General features: G+C 44.7%; 1 protein-coding gene across 2 annotated transcripts in view; it reads left to right on the top strand.

The window, feature by feature from the left end:
• Positions 1-20,247, top strand: part of cntn4 (contactin 4) — a 322,925-nt gene that overhangs the window by 128,268 nt on the left and 174,410 nt on the right. For both annotated transcript variants that reach the window (XM_054748366.2, XM_054748364.2), the window contains exon 4: positions 7,218-7,393. In XM_054748366.2, the coding sequence (XP_054604341.2) occupies positions 7,218-7,393 (176 nt within the window). The remainder of the gene's footprint in view (positions 1-7,217; positions 7,394-20,247) is intronic.

The raw sequence follows: 20,247 nt of genomic DNA, 5'->3' as shown, positions 1-20,247 counted from the left end.
AGCATCCACCTCAACCACTCCAAAGTGGTCAAAGGCTCTGGGAACAGAGTGGTTCCACAAATTATACAGTGCATTAAAAACTGACCACAGACTTCTGTAGCATTAGGCAAGTCCAGAATGTGTGAAGGAGTGTGGCAGGTGACCTTTTGCATCGATCACAAGTCGGGTCCAAATCTGGCTTGATTGTTTAGATAGTCTGTCACCGGACCAATGTAATCCACTTTGAACAGAATGACACTGTCTCACACAAATCGAGGATGTATGAACATGCCCAGAACTCTGTGCCAGAGCTTCTCCAACAATCCAACATCCAGGTCCAGCTCCCATTTCTGTTTAAAAGCATCCAGACTGATCCAAAAGTGTGAGATGAGCCAGGAGTAAAGTTTACTCAACACTTCCACGGTCGATGTTTGACAGTCGAAGATCTCATCGACAAGAGTCTGAGATGGACACGGGGGAGAACATTCCGAGTTCGAGTTGACAAAGTGTCTCAGTTGTAGGTACCGAAAGAACTGTGAGTTGTAGATCTTATGTTTGACCGCCAGTTGTTCAGAGAAACCATCAACATATGCAGTAAATCATAGAGTGTGCCTTTAGTAGCCCATCCATTAAGGCCTCAGACACAGAAATGATAAACGTGATGTTCACACATGAATCCAGAAGACTGTTTACACTGTAGCCCTTTATACAACACAATGCCTTCAATTTGCTGCTACGCTGTGGCGGCAGGGAGCCCTAGGTCATTTTTAAGTGGTCAAACCGTGGCGGTAACGTGGCGCAATCGTGTCCTTTTTAACCCAAAACATTACGCAATGGCACCATAAAAGGGGTATGGGGCAGTCCCTACGCTGCAGCAGACTGCTGTTTATCTCGGACATAACTTGCTTTTTACTGCAATCGAAGCCGCAATGTTACGTTTTTTTCACAAGCTGCTCCTAAAGGTGTCTGTCCTTCAAAGTGCAGTCTCTGGTGATCTGAACTCCAGCTCTAACGAGGAGAAGCTCCAGGAGCACCGCATTGCTCCAGATTATCATCTCGACTGATTCTGTTTACAAAAACAAAACGTATGGCCCATTTTTGCTTTAATCTTTAATATAACTGCCGGGCGGAGCTCAGCAGTAACTCCCCATGTGATCACGATGCCTCCCTCTGCTGCGCCAAGGCGTAATCGCCGTTTCTGAGAGAGACCATTACTGTAATATTACTACCATGCAAGGAGTAATGAGTGCTGCAAAATTCTCACGTCGCCACGTTCACAAGACACACCGTTGCAGTGATGTTGCGGCACGCCGTGTCTTGTAAAAAGGGGTTGACTGAACAACAGCGGGATTGGCTGAGTATGAAGATGCTGAGTGCAGAATATAGCTACATGAGAACAATATGATTTTAGAGATTAGTTCATTATTTACCGCTGACCCAAGTAACACATTTCACTCTCACATGTTTCCATTGGGCTGTCAAAAAACTTATATCAACCTAAACAATTGAATTCCAGGAAAGCAGAAATGTTCTTCTTACAAAGTTAGTTCTTTGGGAAATGATGCCAGATTTCCATGTAGGTGTTTGTAATTGCAACTACAGCATGTATAACATTTACAAACCGCTGGCACGAAGGAATAAAGTATATTTAATAGCAGCGGGAGCGAACAGACTGTGGCACTCATGAGCCAGATGGTGGTATTATGCCACAGTGTGCGTGGCCTGTTGTTGCATGACTGGGTGAAGCATGTGCCTAACAAATGGAGCTGCTGTTGTGGCCTTCTTGTCATCTAAATCACTGTAAACAGAATTATTAAATTTCTACTTAACATGTGTTTGATGTATTCTGCTGCTCTACTTCCTGTGGGAGATCCACAGCTACGGCCTCCAACAGCTCTGCGTTTCCACCTTCCATCAGGGTTCCTGCTCTCGGCTCACGTGCTGCTGAAGATGAGCTGAGAATTCTGGATGTTAGTGAACAAAAAACCTCCTTCGAAGTGGAAAGAGTTGTCACGGTTTGTTCGATTTGTCACAACGGGACAATAGCAGCGGTTGATGGGTGGTTGTTTTAAACCATCGTCGTGCTTAACTGCCACAGACAGACAGACAGATTCAAAATGCATTTCCTCCGACTCCCTTCCTCCTTCTGTTTCAGCACGGATCACTCTCTCAGATAAATCAAAACATTTTCAAGGCCTAATTACCGTCACCATCCAGTCTAATGTTTTAGAAAGGCTCAGCTAAAGCAGGGAACTGACTACTGGCAGAGGAGATCTCAGGCAGCATTTGGTTTGCAAGCTGTCAACGATTAAACTGTTTATCTTTGGACACAATGCCGACTTTCTTCGAGCAATTACAGCTGCGTTAAGACCGCCCTTCGGTTAGATGGGATGCCTCTTCAGACACAAAGTGAGACCGCTATCTGTGTGCGATGCTGGCGCGCCACCTCCTACCCAACCCTTGGTTTTCGGGCTGAAGGTGTTTGTTTGAATTTGAAATATCTGTTTACTTTTTTGTTTGTTCCCCTTCAGCTGCAAATGAATTGCTGCTGTTGTCCTGCAGGAACGCGGCCACCTCTCACGGGCTCTTCTCCATTGTGTGCAGTAATAAGGCTCTCGAGAGCGTGCATTTACTTGTGGCTGAACTGGAGAAGGGCCATGAAAGACCATTGTGCTGCACATTTAGTCTAATAAAAGAAAAACGTCTGTAGAGGCGCGCCGTGAGTGCAGTCCCGCTCTGGCCCACGACAGCTCTGCTGTTTGTGAGAGATTTGATTGCAGGTAGGCGGGAAAGCAGCACAGTTGGACATTGTTTTTCATGTAATCAGCTCCTGCTTGGATTATATGACTAACCTGCACCTACTCTATGGGCATCCATGGCCACTGCAGCAAAGTTAGAGGATTTTTCCGCTTGTCAAAAGCTGGGTTATGCACACAGCCAAGGTATAGGATAACATTTTAGTTCTCACAGTTTTCTGTCAGATTTTTTTAAAATTTTTCCTAAACAATTTTCTGATTAATTGTAATTAATTCAAAAGTCCCTAATGAACATAATGTTAAGAAAAGCCATTGGAGCTGCATTTTGGATGAATGCCTCAGAAAACCAAGAAGAGTCTAGCAGCACCTGGACCATCTCCAAAAGCTAACCCATCCGTGGGATTAGGTGCAGCCACCAGCACAGGATGGTCTGGAATAAAGAAGGGCAGCAAAGAAGCAGATTCTCCATCCAGTCATTTGTGCCTGCTTATCCAGGTCGCGAGGGTAGTAGCCTAAGCAGGGAGGCCCAGATTTCCCTCTTCCCAGCCACTTGGGCCAGTTCCTCTGGGGACCCTAAGGTGTTCCCTGGCCAGCCGAGAGACTTGAGCCCTTTTCAGATAGACATTCTGGAATATGTGTGGACAATTCAATCCAGTTTTTAACCGGAACTGTGCTTTCAGACACACCACTTTTGTACCGGAACGTGTCCCTTCGGCTGCGTTCACACAGCAGGGAAAAGTTCCAGATGTCGGGGTGGGGGGGGGGGGGTGGGTGGGGGGGGATCGGACTTATGTTAAGCATAATTCTGCGCACACGAAGACGCATAAGAGACCTGGATGATGAAGCTCAATGGTTAAAGGAATCACTGAAGCGGTGTGAAGCACTCCATCACGCGTCTAGACGGTACCGTAGGAGGCGAGCTGCCATGGTTGCCGCATGCTACAGCAGCGGGCTATCTAGGTGCGCACAGCGTCCCCCGGTCCCCTCCTCCCTGTCCGGAACTCGACCTCACCAGTCTGAAGAAGCCACCCTGTCCGTAACATGTCCGGACCTGCTACTAGGGGCGTTGTCCGGTTAAATTACAGAAAACGTTATCCGGGTGTTTGTATTCAGACACAAAGGTCTTACGGACAGAGTCCGGAACATTCCATTTTTCATGGCCTGACTGAAGGGGGCTATAGTCTCTCCAGCGTGTCCTGGGTCATCCTTTAGGCCTTCGCCTGGTTGGATGTGCCTGGAAAACCTCACCAGGGAGGCGTCCAGGGGGCATCCTGACCAGATGCCAGAGCCACCTCAACTGGCTCCTCTCAATGTGGAGGAACAGCGCATCTACTCTGAGCCCCTGCCGGATGATCAAGCTTCTCACCCTATCTCTAAGGGAGAGTCCAGCCACCCTGCATTCCGGCCGCTTGTGTCTGTGATTTACTTATTTCGGTCACTACCCAAACCCCGTGACAATAGGTGAGGGTCGGAATGTGGAAGCAGCTTCTCTCCAGGAATGAACATCAGGAGCAGACAGGTGTTTCACTGAAGGTCCAGGGAGAGGACTGCTGGGGACTGGATGTGAATCCCATTTCTGATTGGTTGGAGCATATGGGAAAATAAGTGTCTGGAAAAGGTCGGTGTTCCCATCAGTCCTGTGTGTGTGTGTGTGTGTGTGTGTGTGTGTGTGTGTGTGTGTGTGTGTGTGTGTGTGTGTGTGTGTGTGTGTGTGTGTGTGTGTGTGTGTGTGTGCGCGTGTGTGTGTGTGTGTGTGTGTGTGTGTGTGTGTGTGGTGGTTCTCAGCCAAGGGAGTGGATTCACTCACAGTTTAACCTCGGAACAGCCATGAATAAGAATGGTACGTAAACATCCTTCCAGTGAAACTCCTCCAGACATCCCAAAACAGGTCAGGACATTTAGTAACACAGCCACACGACCAGGAAAATACTCAAACATTAAACCCACTCAGAACTCGTGGTCAATCCTCAAGAGGCAGGGGGACGAACAAAAACCCACAAAGACTAGAACAACCGAATATTTGGACCAAAGACCGACGAGCAGCAGGTCAGGGTTTACTGTAGAGGTCTTTAAAAGATGCAGCGCTCCAACTGTTGACTTTGCATAAACTTTATCAAATAATTCAAAGATGAGAAATACTTGTAATTATACTGTTGTATAGAAATATCTGACAAACAAATCCCAAAACATGGACACGGCCAGCTTTTTATTTAACAAATACATCCGGTAATGTAAGAAATATCTCCACGGTCACATCAGGGACTCGTTTTAAAGCTCTTTTGTCCTCAGAGAGACCAAACTCTTACCTTTGGGGAGAGTTTAGAGTAAAGCAAACAGCTTTGAGCAGCTTCTGTCGACTATTTACAGCAAAGCCTCTGTCTTCACATCAAAGGTGTTTCCTGTTCCAAATAAAACACTACATTGTTTTCCCAGCTGTACCTGAAATCAAAGAGGGGAAATGAAATTAAAGAAATCAAAGCAGAACTTCTCCTCAAAGAAATAATTAGCTGCTAAATCACCACAATCAAATCTGGATTCCTTATTCCTCTTCTGTTTAAGACCTTTTCCAGCTCAGAAGGACGTGCATGATTGGTAACACGGCCCCCGTTTTCATCCCTCCCCATGTAAGCTGTATTTTCTCTGAAATGACGGATTTCCTCCCACCTGCATTTCCTTTAACAATCGGCGTGGAGATACGAGTCTGTTGCCGTTTAAAGTGAATTCTACCCTTCGCTGATCACACACAGAATCAGTGATAATCATGTGAGCGGGTCTGGAATGCACAAATGTGAAAGCACGCTTGCAGGCGTTTGTTTTAATTGCGGCGCCATAATGATTAAACAGAATTTTTATGTGCTCTGACTGGGCTTCGGTAAGATGGATGGCCTGCAACGCTATCTGTTCTCAGAGTCAAGTCCTTGGCACCATAATGGTTCACTGCAGTCCAGATTAACATGGAGCTGGGGGCAGGATTTCTAGCCCCTCACTACATCACATATTTCTTCTGTGCAAAAAATAAAAAATAAAAATAAATTAATAGATCACAAAAGGTTAAAGGCTCAGTGTTCAGAAGGGTTTTCTTCTTCTGCACCCAAGTTTAAAACTGAGATCGGTCTTTAACCCCCACAGACCCACGGTTGTAATATTACAACATCAGATTTAAGTCTACAAAAACAAACCTTCCCCATTTTTTTTTCTTTATAAAACCACATTTACATTTCTAATAGGTCCTATTGTTCAGTTCTGCAACACTATTGGCTGTTAAAATGTGTAAATAGGCCCGCTTATCCGGCCTCCTAGAACAACATGTGAAAGGCTAAAAAAAAGATTTTGCAGTTGTTTTCTAAATTCGGGTTTCTGGGGGTTAATGAGACGATGGTGTCTTTGTTGTTTTGGCCAAACCTATAAAATAAAACACAATCTGGTGTAGTTTTGAAATATTTCATGAATTCTGTTAGTGTTGTGCATGCCTGGGTTACTTCCACATCAACTGCAGTCTGTCACGCGGAGATCAGGAGGTTAGGACCCAAGACGCAGAACCCAGGACGACACGAGGCAGGAGTGGTGATTAAGGATGACAAAAATAAATTAATAAATAAAAATCCAAAAGGGCAGGAAGCCAAAATCTTATAACAAAATGCTGCAAGGACAAAACCCAAAGCTCTCTTTGTGAGCAGAGAACTAGAGACCAAGAGGGGGGACAAAACAACGCTGACAAACTACAATGGACCAACAAACACTGAGGGACAACACAGGGTTTTTAACACAGAGGGGAGCATTCAGGGGAACAGGTGACGGGTGTGAGGAGTGAGGTCTGGAGGGAAGGCAGGTGCCATCAATAAACTAAACGGGGAAAAAACTTAAGCAGAGGGGAAGATAAACCATAACCAATAAAACACTAAATAACTAAACCTAAAGACTAAGGGCAAAGACAAACAACTAATGACTAGAGGGGTGAGGAGGACTAATACAAACCAATAAGAACTACACGGGAGTGACTAGGAGGACACACGAGGGAGCTGGAGAACACAAGGAGACACATGAGGGGAACGCAGAAGACGAACTGGACGGGGCTGGGGACCAAGGACAGAACATGACACAGACCAAACATAAACGAATTTTGACATGGTGATGACTAGATGTTCATCCAGCAATCACTGACTTTCATTCAAATCCATTCAGTGGTTAATCATTCCTGTTAACGAACATTCTGGGCTCAGAGTGTGCGGACGTCTCCGAGCTACTATGACAACAAAAGTCCAATGTTTCTAATAATAGTTTTTTTGTTTGAAGTTGAGTGGCATTAGCCGCCATGTTGACTGGGGTCGACTGGGGTTCACTCAATTTTAATTTCATGTTTTGGACATAACAAGTCACAATTTCCAGCTCGGACTGCATCTATTGTCCCAGTTCTGACTGATTACTCTTTTATTTGATAACTGACTTGTTAATTTTTCCCCTTTCTAACTTGCTTTGTGCTAGGTGGAAACTGAATGCAACAGAAATCATTCCCAAAGCTGGATCTCACTACAGCCTTTCTGGAGGCAACCTCCGAATCAGCCGTCTGAACAAAGACCAAGATGCTGGAACGTATCAGTGCCTCGCCTCCAACTCTTTCGGGACCATCGTCAGCCGAGAGGCCAGCCTAACCTTTGCTTGTGAGTCCTTTTTTTTTTCTTTCTTTCTTTTTGTGGGCAATCTTCCATAGCGTCTGAGCTTCAGTAGTCAAAAAGGAAGAGGCAGCAGACACCAATAAAAGATGGCAGATGGAACCAAGAAAAACACCACGAATTGTTCTCGATGACACGATCAGCAAGAGGGAGGGCTTCCCAGGGGTGTCATTAGCTCTCTGTGTGTGCTGAATGGGGTTTACACTAGGCACAGCTGCAGATCAAACATCAGCCTACAGAAGGATGTGAAGCATGAGAAAAGTTGTGGTAATTAGAAGACCTGCCACTGGTGATGCTGGCTCACACCAAGAAGGCTTTTCTTTATTTGGATTCTTTTCACTAAAGCCGCCGTTTTTATCCCACCAGCGAATGCTACTGTTGTGTCCATGGGCACGACACTTGCCTTGCCTGCTGGTGATGGTCGGAGGGACCGGTGTTCAGCAGTCTTGCCCCTGTCGGTGCGCCCCAGCTGCTGACCAACTGCATGAAATAAACTGTTTAACAGAGAACTGTAGGTTCCACGCTCTGGCTGAACGCTGTCTTTGGGTTCTTACCTGTCTAAACAGGTACAGTGCAGGTTTTTGAGAATCTGACTCCTGTAGCATTTGTAGTAATTAAAAAAAAATCTGTGGGGTTCCTTTCATATGCAGATATAATATTTATTCTGACCCTAGAGACAAAACCCTCAATAAAGTCATGGTTGATTGCTGAACTTGCACATCTTTAAAAAAATAAATTTCACACACAAAGATAATAAAGTTTGTGTCCACGGATGACTGTGAGCTGATCTCTTTCGTGCTCTGCAGCCTGAAGACCTTTTTCCTATTTAAAGACCCCCCCCCCCCCCACACACACACACACACACACACACACACACACACAATGTGCTAACAAGCTGTCACATGACTATCAGTCTGCAGCAGACATAAGTGGTTGTTGTATATGTTCAGCTCCCGTCACACCTGTAAGGATATAATGAAGCCACGCCCCCCTACATTCTGCTCATATCTCATCTGCAGATGTGATGCCAGGTCTTTGACAGCTGGAGAATCTCTCTTTTCCTATATTTCCAGTCTCCCAGCAACCAGTGCCAAACTTAGGCATGATTTGTGTGTGTGTGTGTGTGTGTGTGTGTGTGTGTGTGTGTGTGTGTGTGTGTGTGTGCCCTTCTCTCCTGTTCTGCACCCTACCCCCATGACAAGTGACACACACACACACACACACACACACACACACACACACACACACACACACACACACACACACACACACACACACACACACCTTCCTAAGTCGGGCATCATTATTTGTACCTGCAAGTTCGCCATGAAGCAAAAAGAAGGAAAAAGGTAAATTTTTGATATCAGACATTTCATTTTTCCAGAAACAAAATCCCTGAAAGTAGTGCTTCAATGATATTGTAGTAATATGACAGTACATTATACTAACACGAGTGTATACTGTTGAAAAGATAACGTTATCACATGAAGACATTGTCGTTTTTTGGGTTGTTTTTTCTGCCTGCCTGACTGGCAGCTCTATGCTGGTGTAGTTTATGAGGAACAATGCTGCTTTGATCATTTTGCTTTTTTGTGATTTGTAACTTTACGCTTTGCTGACAGTTAGAGGTTCAATAATAAAGTACATGTACTAGTATTTAGCAATATATTTTTCTTCCATCTAATTTTGTGAGATCAGTCTTCTTTTCAAGTAAAAACAGAACTTATGTCAACAGAAAGCTGAGGATGGAGTGTATGATCCATGTAAGGGTTCACAAACCAGCAGTAGTATTGTCTTTAAATCTCAGCATTGATGCTAAATTATGACTCCAACCATAACTGGGCCATATACTTGATCAGGAGATTGATTAGCATGAATAATATGTTATGGAAAACACCAGAAAAAAATCATCAGATGCAAAATCAGCACTCTTCTGTATCCAGAGGACCTACTGATGAATCACTTGTCTAATTGTGATCATTTTAATTGACAGCCTCTGACTTCATGTCCCTAAAGCACTGCGGGGTCGGTAATCCTTCACTGCAAAGTATTGGGCAGTTATTGGTCACAAGAACCAAAGGTTATCTCCATCAATGAGCGATCACTTGTTCAGATCAGATTCTGACGTTCGGGGATAAGGCCAGTGTCTTGTCTCGGGCCATTTGTTTGTTTCTCCGGAGCAGCGGGAAGTCAATCCATGATGGGATTGTGCTGGTGGATTTCATCTGTGATAGGATGACAGTTCCATCAATTGCTGGGCTCTGACCTTACCGGTCTTCAGCTGCTGTCACAGAGGAGTGGGGGTGTATGACTGAGTGTCATCTATCTCCTTTATTACTCCTGGTATAGCTTAATTAACTCCACTAGTGATTGAATAGTGAGGGGCTCAAGCGAATAATTTAAAGGGCAACTGGCAGGACTGGGATGTTATGGATATATTTATTGGGATTTGTAGGGACATCCTACAACAGAACAAAACTTGAGAGTGTTTTTGACGGCTTTGACATGGCAGCATCTGAACATGTGCTTTTCATGTAAGGATAGGTACTTTCATGTAGGATTACGTAACAGGTAAACAAATGTCTTACAAGACACATGTTGCTGCCAAATCGGAGTCAGTCAGTGCCGTAAGTTGTTGTTTTTGCATCATCCATCGCCATCTTTCTTGCTTGCTGCCCCCCAGTAACATCCAGGACAGCTCTCTCTAGCTACTGGACATTAGCCATTAGCCACCCCAGCTAATCATCCTTTGCAAACACAAAATGACTTTCACTTGATTAATTTACATACAGAGGTATAGTTTTGTGTTCACATGGCAAGGACTAACAGGCTTCTCATAACACTGGTCAGACCCTCCGTGACCTCACCCATAATGTTGTGAGGAGCTGAACAGAAGTCCATGAGAGCTCCTCCTGCTCCCCTTTCTCCCTTGGTTTCTGCTGCCTGAGCCATTCACCTGGGATCTTTGTTTCATCCTGAATCATTAGTCCTTGAACCCTAACCCTTATTGGTCATGTTGGGCATGGCAATCCTAGCAAGCCATAAAGTTTGTCCCCATTTAGTTTTTCAGAAAACCAGGTTCTGAATTCGGCAATGATCTGCTGCTATAACATGATTTTGTTTTTCTGTTTGACCGTCGTCTCTCACAAGGTTGCCCGTGGTGCTCCAGCTTTTTCACTTTTGCAGACATTAGTTCCTGCCCAGATTTCAGTCAGGTTCTGTTCTGGACTCCTTACCACTGGAGTGATTTTATGTGTTTCTTTTACATAAATCTGCGGCTGTTTGTGACCACTGTTCTGTTTTATGACCAGTCTGTTCCACACCACTGTTTCAAATCTGACTCTAGAAAACTGTGACTTATGAATGAGTTCTTGGCAGATGAATTGGCTGAAAGGAGCCCAAATCATCAGCCCTCTCCCGCCATGCCTGTTTGGTTGTCTCAAACATGGAGCAGTGCACTTTGGGTAAAAACATTTATTTATTCTCGTTTGTCCAAAGGTCAAGAGGGGCTGTAGTTCATGAATCTTTCCTGCTGCCATGTTCTTTTTAAAGAGAATATGTTTACTTATTGAGTGTGAAGCAGCTGGAATGAGAATCAGCTCCTCTAAATCTGAAACCATGGTCTTGAATTGGAAAAGAGTAGAATGTCTTCTCCAGATCAGGGATGAGGTCCTGCCGCGAGTGGAGGAGTTTAGGTATCTCAGGGTCTTGCTCACAATTGAGAGAAAGATGGAGCATGAGATCGATAGGCAGGCTGGTGCTGCTTCTGCAGGGGTGTGGTCGTTGTACTGATGTGTCATGGTGAAAAGAGCTTATCTGGAAGGCGAAGCTCTGAATTTACCGGTCGATGTACGGTCCTACCCTCACTTACGATCACGAGGTTTGGGTAGTGACCGAAAAAACGAGGTCACTGATAAAAGTGGCCAAAATGAGTTTTCTCTGCAGGGTGTCTAGAGATAGGGTGAGAAGCCTGATCTTCCCAGAGGGGCTCGAAGTAGACCCGCTGCTCCTCCACGTTGAGAGGAGCCAGTTGAGGTGGGTCGGGCATCTGGTCAGGATGCCTCATGGACGCCTCCCTGTTGAGGTTTTCCAGGCTCGTCCAACTGGGAGAAGACCTAAAGGAAGACCCAGGACACGCTGGAGGGTCTACTTCTCTCGGCTGGCCAAGGAACACTTTGGGATTGCCCTCGAAGGAGATGCTCCATGTAGCTGGGGAGAGGGAAGTTTAGGCCTCTCTGCTTTGGTTGCTGCCCCCGCGACCCGACCCCAGATATGCTGCTGAAAATGGATGGATGGACATTTATTTGTACAATGTTTTTCCAAATGTGCAGTTGATAACTTTAACCGTACCCTGAGGCCTAAATGAGGAGGTCTTGGGCTGCTCACCATTTCTCTAATCATCACACCTGTCTGAACCTAGGGAAGAACTTATTGATGGGAAAACTGTCAGTTCTCGTAAATATTTTCCTCGTGAGAATTTTTTTTAAATCTAAAAAATGATTGCTTCATATATTTCAACCCCTTAACACTTGAATTTGTTTTCAACTATAATTTTTTTATACTTCATACTGGTACAGGCTCCAGTGTAACAGTGGATTTTCTTTCAGGTACATGCAGCATTTTGGTTGCATTTGGAGCGAATGCAGGATTGATGCAAATTTGCATCAAATTTGAGGGGTTAAATGACCTTTCACCTTTTTCCTAACTGATGGGCAGGGACAATGTCTTCGCTAAGTCTGCAGCTGATGTTAATCCTCCTTATGTTAACACACTCTTATATGCTCCAGACCAGCAAATGAACAGTGGTCCGTCCCTACCAGATGAGCTCACACTGATGGTGATCAGTTAATCAATACCTCTGATCAGCAGCGCATGGGTGCAACTTTTTCATTTCAACCGTTGAACGACAGCATTTACCTTACGTTTAATAAATAACGACATGGTTGAATCTTTTGTGTGCTTTTTGGTCATTTGAGGTTAGAGTTGAATCATTTTATGACCCGGAAAATGCCAGATCACTTTTAATATGTCCTCTTACATAAAGCCCGTTGTTACAGCCCCTCTGTGGCTCAGCTAGGCAGTGGAGGAGGGGGTAACATAAAAGGACGAGTAAGGCGTTTAAATAGCAAAATGGTTTATTTGGAGGTTTACATTCAACCAAACGTGACAATTACCAACCAATGGCGAGGCTTTTCTAAATAGCCTGAACTAAACCTAACTGTATTAATGCTTAACTGAAATTTGACACAGAAGGGAGGGAAGCGGCTACAAATAAAGCAAAAGGCCAAACTTAGGTTGAATTCCCAAAGGGCAGAGGCAAAACCAAAGCCAAATTATTTTTAGCACCGGGGTTCTCACCAACCAGCCAAACTTACCCAAAATATTTAAAATCCCTCTGGAGCAGACAAGTGCTACAACCAAAGTAGTCTCTGAATTAACAAAAACTGCAGTTCCTGAAAGTAACTGAAACAAGGCTTCTCTGAGTAAAAGCCAAAGAAACTGAAAATACTAAACTCACACAAGTTATCACGAACAACAACAGCACAAAACTCACTCAAGCTACAAGTTATCAGAAGCTTTTTAATGATGGCAGACCAAAGTCAAGAATCAAGGGGGAGGAGGGAGCACATTTTAGTACCGCAACTACCAGACAATTCTCTTCTCCCCCGATGATCTACAGCTGGCTGTTTTTAAGTAGCCTGGCCTGCCAGACTCGCCCTCTGTTTAATACTGCACAGAGACAGAGTGTGGTAACTCACAGGCAGAGAGGCACGTGAGGGGCGGGACTAGGCAGCTCAAAATATCCAATCACAAAAAAGACGAAATTGGCAACTGTACCGCGCGACGCTGTAGATTTTTAGCTGTAGTACAAAAAGGCGTCTGGCAACGGCGCAAACATCTTTTATTGTTTTAGAAGAAAGGCTTTTAGTTCCTCTACTTGTTGTAGTTTAAAGACATTCAAGTCATTTAGAACAGAGGAAATAGCCGCAGCGAACTCTGCTTCAGTCGCCATGTTTATGACAAGCTCGCCGTTGTGGTGTGTGACGTACGCTACTCATCGCTGATTGGCTCGGCTAGAATTCTCAGGGGGTGGGGTTATTTGAATAGGAGAGTTCCCAGAGCCGTTCTCTGTGCACAATTTAACAGAGGAGGGGTCTGGCAGGCCAGGCTAGTTTTTAAGAGGAAGAGGCTGATCTGCGAGTGTCTCCAGCTCTGGAGCTGTCCATTGTCCTGGATCAGAGCTGGGAGCCTTCAGGGAGCAGCTGTCCGAGGCGCTGCACACGTAACCGGTGGCTGCACACCTCAGCAGTTCCATGATGATGACGGCCATAAGACCTGTGAACTGAAAGAGGATGGACTTTCCTTTGACTGTGTGGACCAAGTAAACATGGACATGTAAACTTATACAGGTCATGTGCTGCAAACTCACTGTAAACCTCACACCATTCTCACTGCAGGAGGAAGTGGTGTTTCAGTTCCAGTCCTCCTCCTCTCGGGTAAAGATCATAACCTTTTGCCGGTAATGAGCTCTAAGCAAATTGTGTGTGTGTGACTTTGACACAAGGCCTTCCTACACCTCTAATAAGCCCAGTGGCTACTGGAGCTGTCAGAGTCAAAAATATGAGCAGTCACTTTGAAAACGTAGAAAACGTCTCTCTGCTACATCTGCATGTTTCGCCACATCCTTCACCCACTTCCAATCTACCTTGCGCCTCTTGTAACTGTGATTTTTCTGTTGGAACAACGCGTGGTGTGATGCATCTGTGAAGAAGTGGTAATCATCTGTATTTGACTAATAGATGGAGCATAGTTTGGTGGTACTGCACAGTAAACTATTGAATTATGAGGCTGGACTGCAGATCATCTCAAAAGACTCGGACAAAGACCTTGGATATACTGGATTCCTGTGTTTTGTTAGCAGTATTGATCTGTGATTCCTCTTTCTTCAAGGCACTCGAGGAGTACAGATGAATCTCTTTTTGCTCCCTTATCTTTTTTTCCCAAGGCTCTTTGTCCTGTCTGCCCACAGAGCGCTTCTCTGCATTTCCTCTGAAAAACTCTATTTTTACTAACCATGGATTTGATAAATTTGTCATTCAATGTGATCGATAAGATTTTTTCAGCAATGAGAACGGAGCAGGGGGCTCCCACATGTCCACAGGGGACACACCCAGTGGGATATATGTTGGATTCCTGGAAGGAGTGGAAGATCAGATGCCTCCCCCAGCTGTCCATTGAGGACATCGAAGACGTGTGGATATTTGGCCTGATGATCACTGGGTTTCTCCTGATTGGAGTGGGAAGATATCTGGTTTTCTGGAAATTTGGGAAGACGGGAGCGATTGGAGGGCAACCCACACCCACGGATAGCACCGTCCATGTGGAGACTTCTCAGACTGGGACGTTACTCGAGGTGAATCGTAAGCTGGACAATGTTCTAGCTGCGATACCGGTATTAGTGCACAAAATGGATGTCATCTCGGAGAGAGTCACCGGAGGGTATGGACAGGTTTAAAAACCCAAAATTGGCTTCACTGAAGGACTGGAATGATCAGTTTAAAGACTGAAGGCAGAGAGGAAAATTATCTCAGCCTGACCCAAAAAAATTCTTGTTATCTGAATCTGATGCCCTGGTAGCCTTGAGCTGCCAGCAACAAACCCCCATGAAGGAATGCAGACAGATGCTGTGAAAACCCGACCCCCCCCCCCCCCCCCTCTCGGATTGGTGGACTTCAGCCTGGCGAGGTCATCAATCTATGGGAGTCAATGTGCTCTTTGCTTCTCCCAAGATCTCCCTCCCACCTGTGACTGTACAGTAGATGAGCGCCGTAGATGGCTGCTCTCGCTGGGGGAAACAGGATCCCAGCCCCCCCCCCCCCCGCCTTCCTATTGGAGTCTCATGTTATGTTATGTTGTCTGAAGTCTGTTGCATACATGTTTGAGGTGTTTTTTTTTTTTCAGAGCAAAGCTGCTCTCCTGGTGGAGGGTAACTCTGAAGTGCCATTTTTTTCCCTCCACCTGAACCAATCCTCATGTAACCCTCTTATCTCTATTAAGGTAGGGCGACTTGTCCTGTGTCTTGCCCATGCATGTCTGATCTCTGAATTGTGTGTACTGAAACTAATATCCCTCTGGGATTAATAAAGTATTGATTGATTAATTGATTGATTGATTAATAGATTGACAATTGATTGATTGATTGATTGATTGATTGATTGATTCATTGATTGATTGATTGATTGATTGATTGATTGATTGTTGGCTCAAATAGCTGCAAACGGTGGTGACTAAATAGTGGGGGTGTAAATCGATTTGGTCATGATATTATTATCGATACAGTGGATAGTAATTTGAATTTGGCTGATTTCTGAAATTCCGTCACTAAAGCATTTCAGGTTAGTTTGATTTAGAATCCACTGATCAGTATGAAAGGATTATAAGTGACTGAGCGATGATTTTCTGGGGAGAGAAGATGTCTTCACTGGCACTACTAGCATCTTCATTTAACAGGGTTGTGCAGGAAAAGGTGTGTCTGATAAATATACGGGGAGACAAAAACGAATGCAACACATCATCAGTGGGGCAAAACGAACCTGCCTCCTGACCGTCTGAGCCCAGCTCACGTTGCCTATCAGTGGGTGAAGAACGGTTGGTGATTTCTGCTTCACAATAATGGGAAGTGCCAACATCAAAGGAAAAACAGCAATGTTGTTGTGAACGCTTGGCCGCGTCAAGCCAGTCATCCCTGTGGTAACTTTTCTGACACCTTCTGCCTAAAACCCAAAAAGTCAGAAGAAGAACGTTCACACATCAGGTTGTGTTCACACTGAATTGGTAGTTATTGTTTAAACAGAAAGTCCAAGATAAGACCATCAGATAGTTTAGAGCTGCCTGGTGTTGCCCGTTGATGGAAATGGATGTGCTTTTCAAACACTCCAGCTCCTTTTCTCCTGACAGCCTGTTGCACCACTCTGCAGCACAGAGCACTAGAAAGTCCCGATCACGACTTTTTCTTCCCAAACTAATCTGAGCCATCTAAGATCCTGATTGGATCCCAAGTATGGGATGAAGGTTTCCATCCAAACTAACTCTCTGAAGAATGTTTCCTGGGGATGTTTGGCATTTTAATGGTCAGATCTCTACATCGTGTCACGGTGCCAGAACCAGCAGGATGTTTATGATGAAGCACCGTTTGCTCAGTAGAATAAAGACGTACAGTTACTACACTTTTCTTCCTGTTACTCTCAGACCTGTGGGGAACTCAGTGCAAGCTTTATAACACAGACTGTGGCTAAAGAGACAACAAGCTAACTATCAAAGAAAAGTGCTTCAACATTAGGAAAAGTCTGAAACATTAATCCAAACATCTAAACTGAGAAGTTGACACGAACACAGGACCAAAGGTATTAGACACAAAGAAGACTGCAGACTAGCATAGGGATGCAGAAAGAAACTGACCAACAGTAAAACAGATTAACAACCACATTTATTTACCCCTCTAACATTCTGAATATTCTAAATGACATGTGAACAACAGTTGTTGCTTTAACTGAGTGGGCACATTTGAAATAAAGGTTTCCCGTTTAAATCCAACGCCCTGATTCAGGATGTAAAACACGGTTTTAACCCGACAACCTTAATGTAAACTAAATGAATCATCAATTAAGTTTAACATGAAAGGCGTCGCAGCTTCAGCTCTTTGTTTTGTTTTTACTGTAGTCGTTCACTCCCACGTGTACAGCAGCAGCAGGGGGCTGTTTTATAGCAGCCACAGAGTGTATTAATGAGTTAGCAGAGTCCAAAACATTTCACATTGGGGCAAATAATGCTTAATGGCATTCGTTTTTCATGAGTGCATGTGACATATTTAGTGTTATGGCTATATTACAATGTTTGAAACAGGGGCTTCAACAACTTCACTACAAAAGTAATGGAGAGCCCAAGTCTCCTCCATTTCCGGTTGGCTCATGGGTCCCAGAAAGAAGGAAATGTAACTGAACGGAGCTAAAAGAGCTCATTTTTAACCCTCTTTGCCTTACGCCCTCATTCACACGTATGTTGTTCTTCAATTTAAATAAAAAGAAACAATATGTGTTTCAACCGTGCCAGTCACATACTTTGAGGTTCATCAGCTTATAAAAGTTCATAATTACTATGATTACAAATTAGATGTCTGCATGTGGTATTAATGACATCACCACAGAATCTCCTCTGCCCTAGCTTAGCTGCTATTTACCACATGGACAGATTTATGGTGGTTCGTCCCTTCTGAAGGAAGGATTCAACGTTTGGTGAACTTGCAGCCATTTTTCAATTCAGTTCAACTCAAGGTTATTTATAAAGCGCCAAATCACGACAAGAGTCGTCTCAAGGCACTTCACATAATAAACATTCCAATACAGGTCAGTTCATTAAGCCAATCAGAAAAAAGTTTCCCATATAAAGAACCCAGCAAATTGCATCAAGTCACTTTACAGCAATCCTCATACTAAGCAAGCATTTAACGACAGTGGAGAGGAAAAACCCCTTTTAACAGGAAGAAACCTCCAGAGGATCCTGGCCCAGTATAAACAGCCATCCACCACGACTCACTGGGGATTGAGAAGACAGTGTAGACTCACACACACACACACACACACACACACACACACACACACACACACACACACACACACACACACACACACACACACACACACACAGTGATTTCTTAGTAAATATTCTATTTGGTGAGAGATAAACTTTATTGTATTTATCCTAGTGAATATATAATTAAACGGGTAAACTAGTAGTAGCACATTCAATGTCAAAGAAAGTAGTTTTGTTTTAAAGTTTCCTTTGGTTTTCTCCATGTCTGGTTCAATGACGTCAATGTGGTGATGCACATTTCCGGTTTTACTTGTCTTTTCTCACAAAACATAAAATAAATAACCGGCGTCACCTAATCACATGGGTCCACCATGCTGGACGGCAAAAGCATGTAAACAGTGAGCGACACGATTACTAAACAAAAGGAAAAGTAGAACCTGAGATTGTTTTTGCGATCAAAACAAAAACAAAGCTCCTCCAGCATTCCTTCCACTAGTTCATGCCCAGTTCAGTTATCAGAAGAAGGAGCGCATCTAGCGGGGCTCATAGAGAGCGGTATGCTAACTAGCTTACCAGCGTTAGCTTTCGTCCTCTCTGCAGCTGATGTAAACATGTTGCTGACTTTGTCTAAATTCACCCCTCTGGATTTATAACTTTATGTTGTAAACAGCGTTTCACTTTACACCAAAGCTGATTGTTAAAAAGTCCGGATCCCTACCAGCTTCTGTTGCTGGTGGTGTTATACCGGGTTCAGCTGCCGCTCTCACACCGGAATGAGAAGATCTCTGAACACCGGCGCTCATATAAATAAATAAATAACGTCATTTTAACACACGTAATCATACATCGGAGCTTTAATATTGTTCATAATTGTCTCGCTTTACACTACAGTGGATGGAGGCAGCTTCTGTGGTGAAATACCCATCCATCAGGATTATCAATAACTAGCATAAACACATCACATTTATCCCTGTCCCTGTCTTCCTCGTGAAATAAATGAACGTTAATCTTACCCGGTAGAAACATGTTCGCTGCGTTTGATTCATCGCTGCAGTTCATCTCCGTCCTCAGTCTCCATCAAAGTTATTAAAAAGAAAAAACGAGTTGAGTTTACGTCCTTGTCTGTTAGTGCAGCCGACCACGCAGCAAGCTAAAACCATTTTACTGTCAAATCAACTAAATAAAAGCCATAAAAGGCTACAAACTGGCTTGTTTTGACTACCTTCACTGGATTTTCTATGGGTGTAAATGGTCTTTTTGCCGTCCATCATGGCGAAGGGGGCGGTCACATGAGTGGCGTGACGTCACGTGCAAAGGGTCAACACATCTTTGCCTCCCCTCCCCCTGCCACTCTAGGTGTGGAGTGCAGTGCCTTGGTTTGCCTGAGTGTTCATGGCTCCCGGGTCAGGGGGTTTAAGATTTTTAGCATCTGCCTGATCGATCCCAGTGGCTGCCTGGTGGGATCTGAGTCCCTGGGCTCTTCTGGGTCCCCGGCGGTGGTGGTCGCCCCTGGGTCCCGGATCACTGGGTTCCGGGCTTAGCTGGCTAGGGGGTGGGAGGCTGTGGGCGGGCCTGTGGGCTTGCCACTGATATGCCCCGGGACTCTGCCGGCTGCTGGTTGTGGCCCCCCGGGACGATCCTCTGCGCCTCTCGAGGGGGGTAGGGGCTTTTCTGGTTACAGTCTCCCTGGGGTCCCTGTGCTCTGGGGCAGCTCCTGGATCTCTGGGACTTGGAGCTCCCTCCATCTCCTACACATCTTTGCGGGGCAGATCTGTGGCCCCTCACACTCTCTATTGGACGCTCCTATAGAGAAACCTTACATATACAAGCGCGTGCACACACACACAGGTGCTCACATGGTGCTCTCATAAGTATGGACTTGGACGCGTTCAACACGTCGGCTGTGGTTGGCACTAAATGCACTGTGATTTATTATCGTGTGATAGCTTGATCTTGTTGTATTGTTGTGTGTCCCTCTTCTGCATGTCTAGAAGCAGACTCTAGTTCATCACTGATTGTTTATTTTTGTGGAATCCCCCCCCCCCTCCTCCTCCTCCTTTTGTCTCTTCCTTTCTCTTTCACCTCTGTCTCCGTGTCTGGTCGGAATTACAAGCATTCAACCAAACAATAACAATAAAGTTTTAAGTATCAGTCGTGACATTAAAAGCAAATGCTTTCATACTCCACCTGAGAGTAAACCAGCACTCAGACATTAATTATGTTTACTTCACAGCCAGACAGGACATGAGAAA

This window comes from Nothobranchius furzeri, chromosome 3 (assembly GCF_043380555.1).
Source record: "Nothobranchius furzeri strain GRZ-AD chromosome 3, NfurGRZ-RIMD1, whole genome shotgun sequence".
NCBI classification, from domain to species: domain Eukaryota; kingdom Metazoa; phylum Chordata; class Actinopteri; order Cyprinodontiformes; family Nothobranchiidae; genus Nothobranchius; species Nothobranchius furzeri.
The sequence above is the reverse complement of the archived record's forward strand: the minus strand, read 5'-3'. Positions and strand labels throughout refer to the sequence as shown.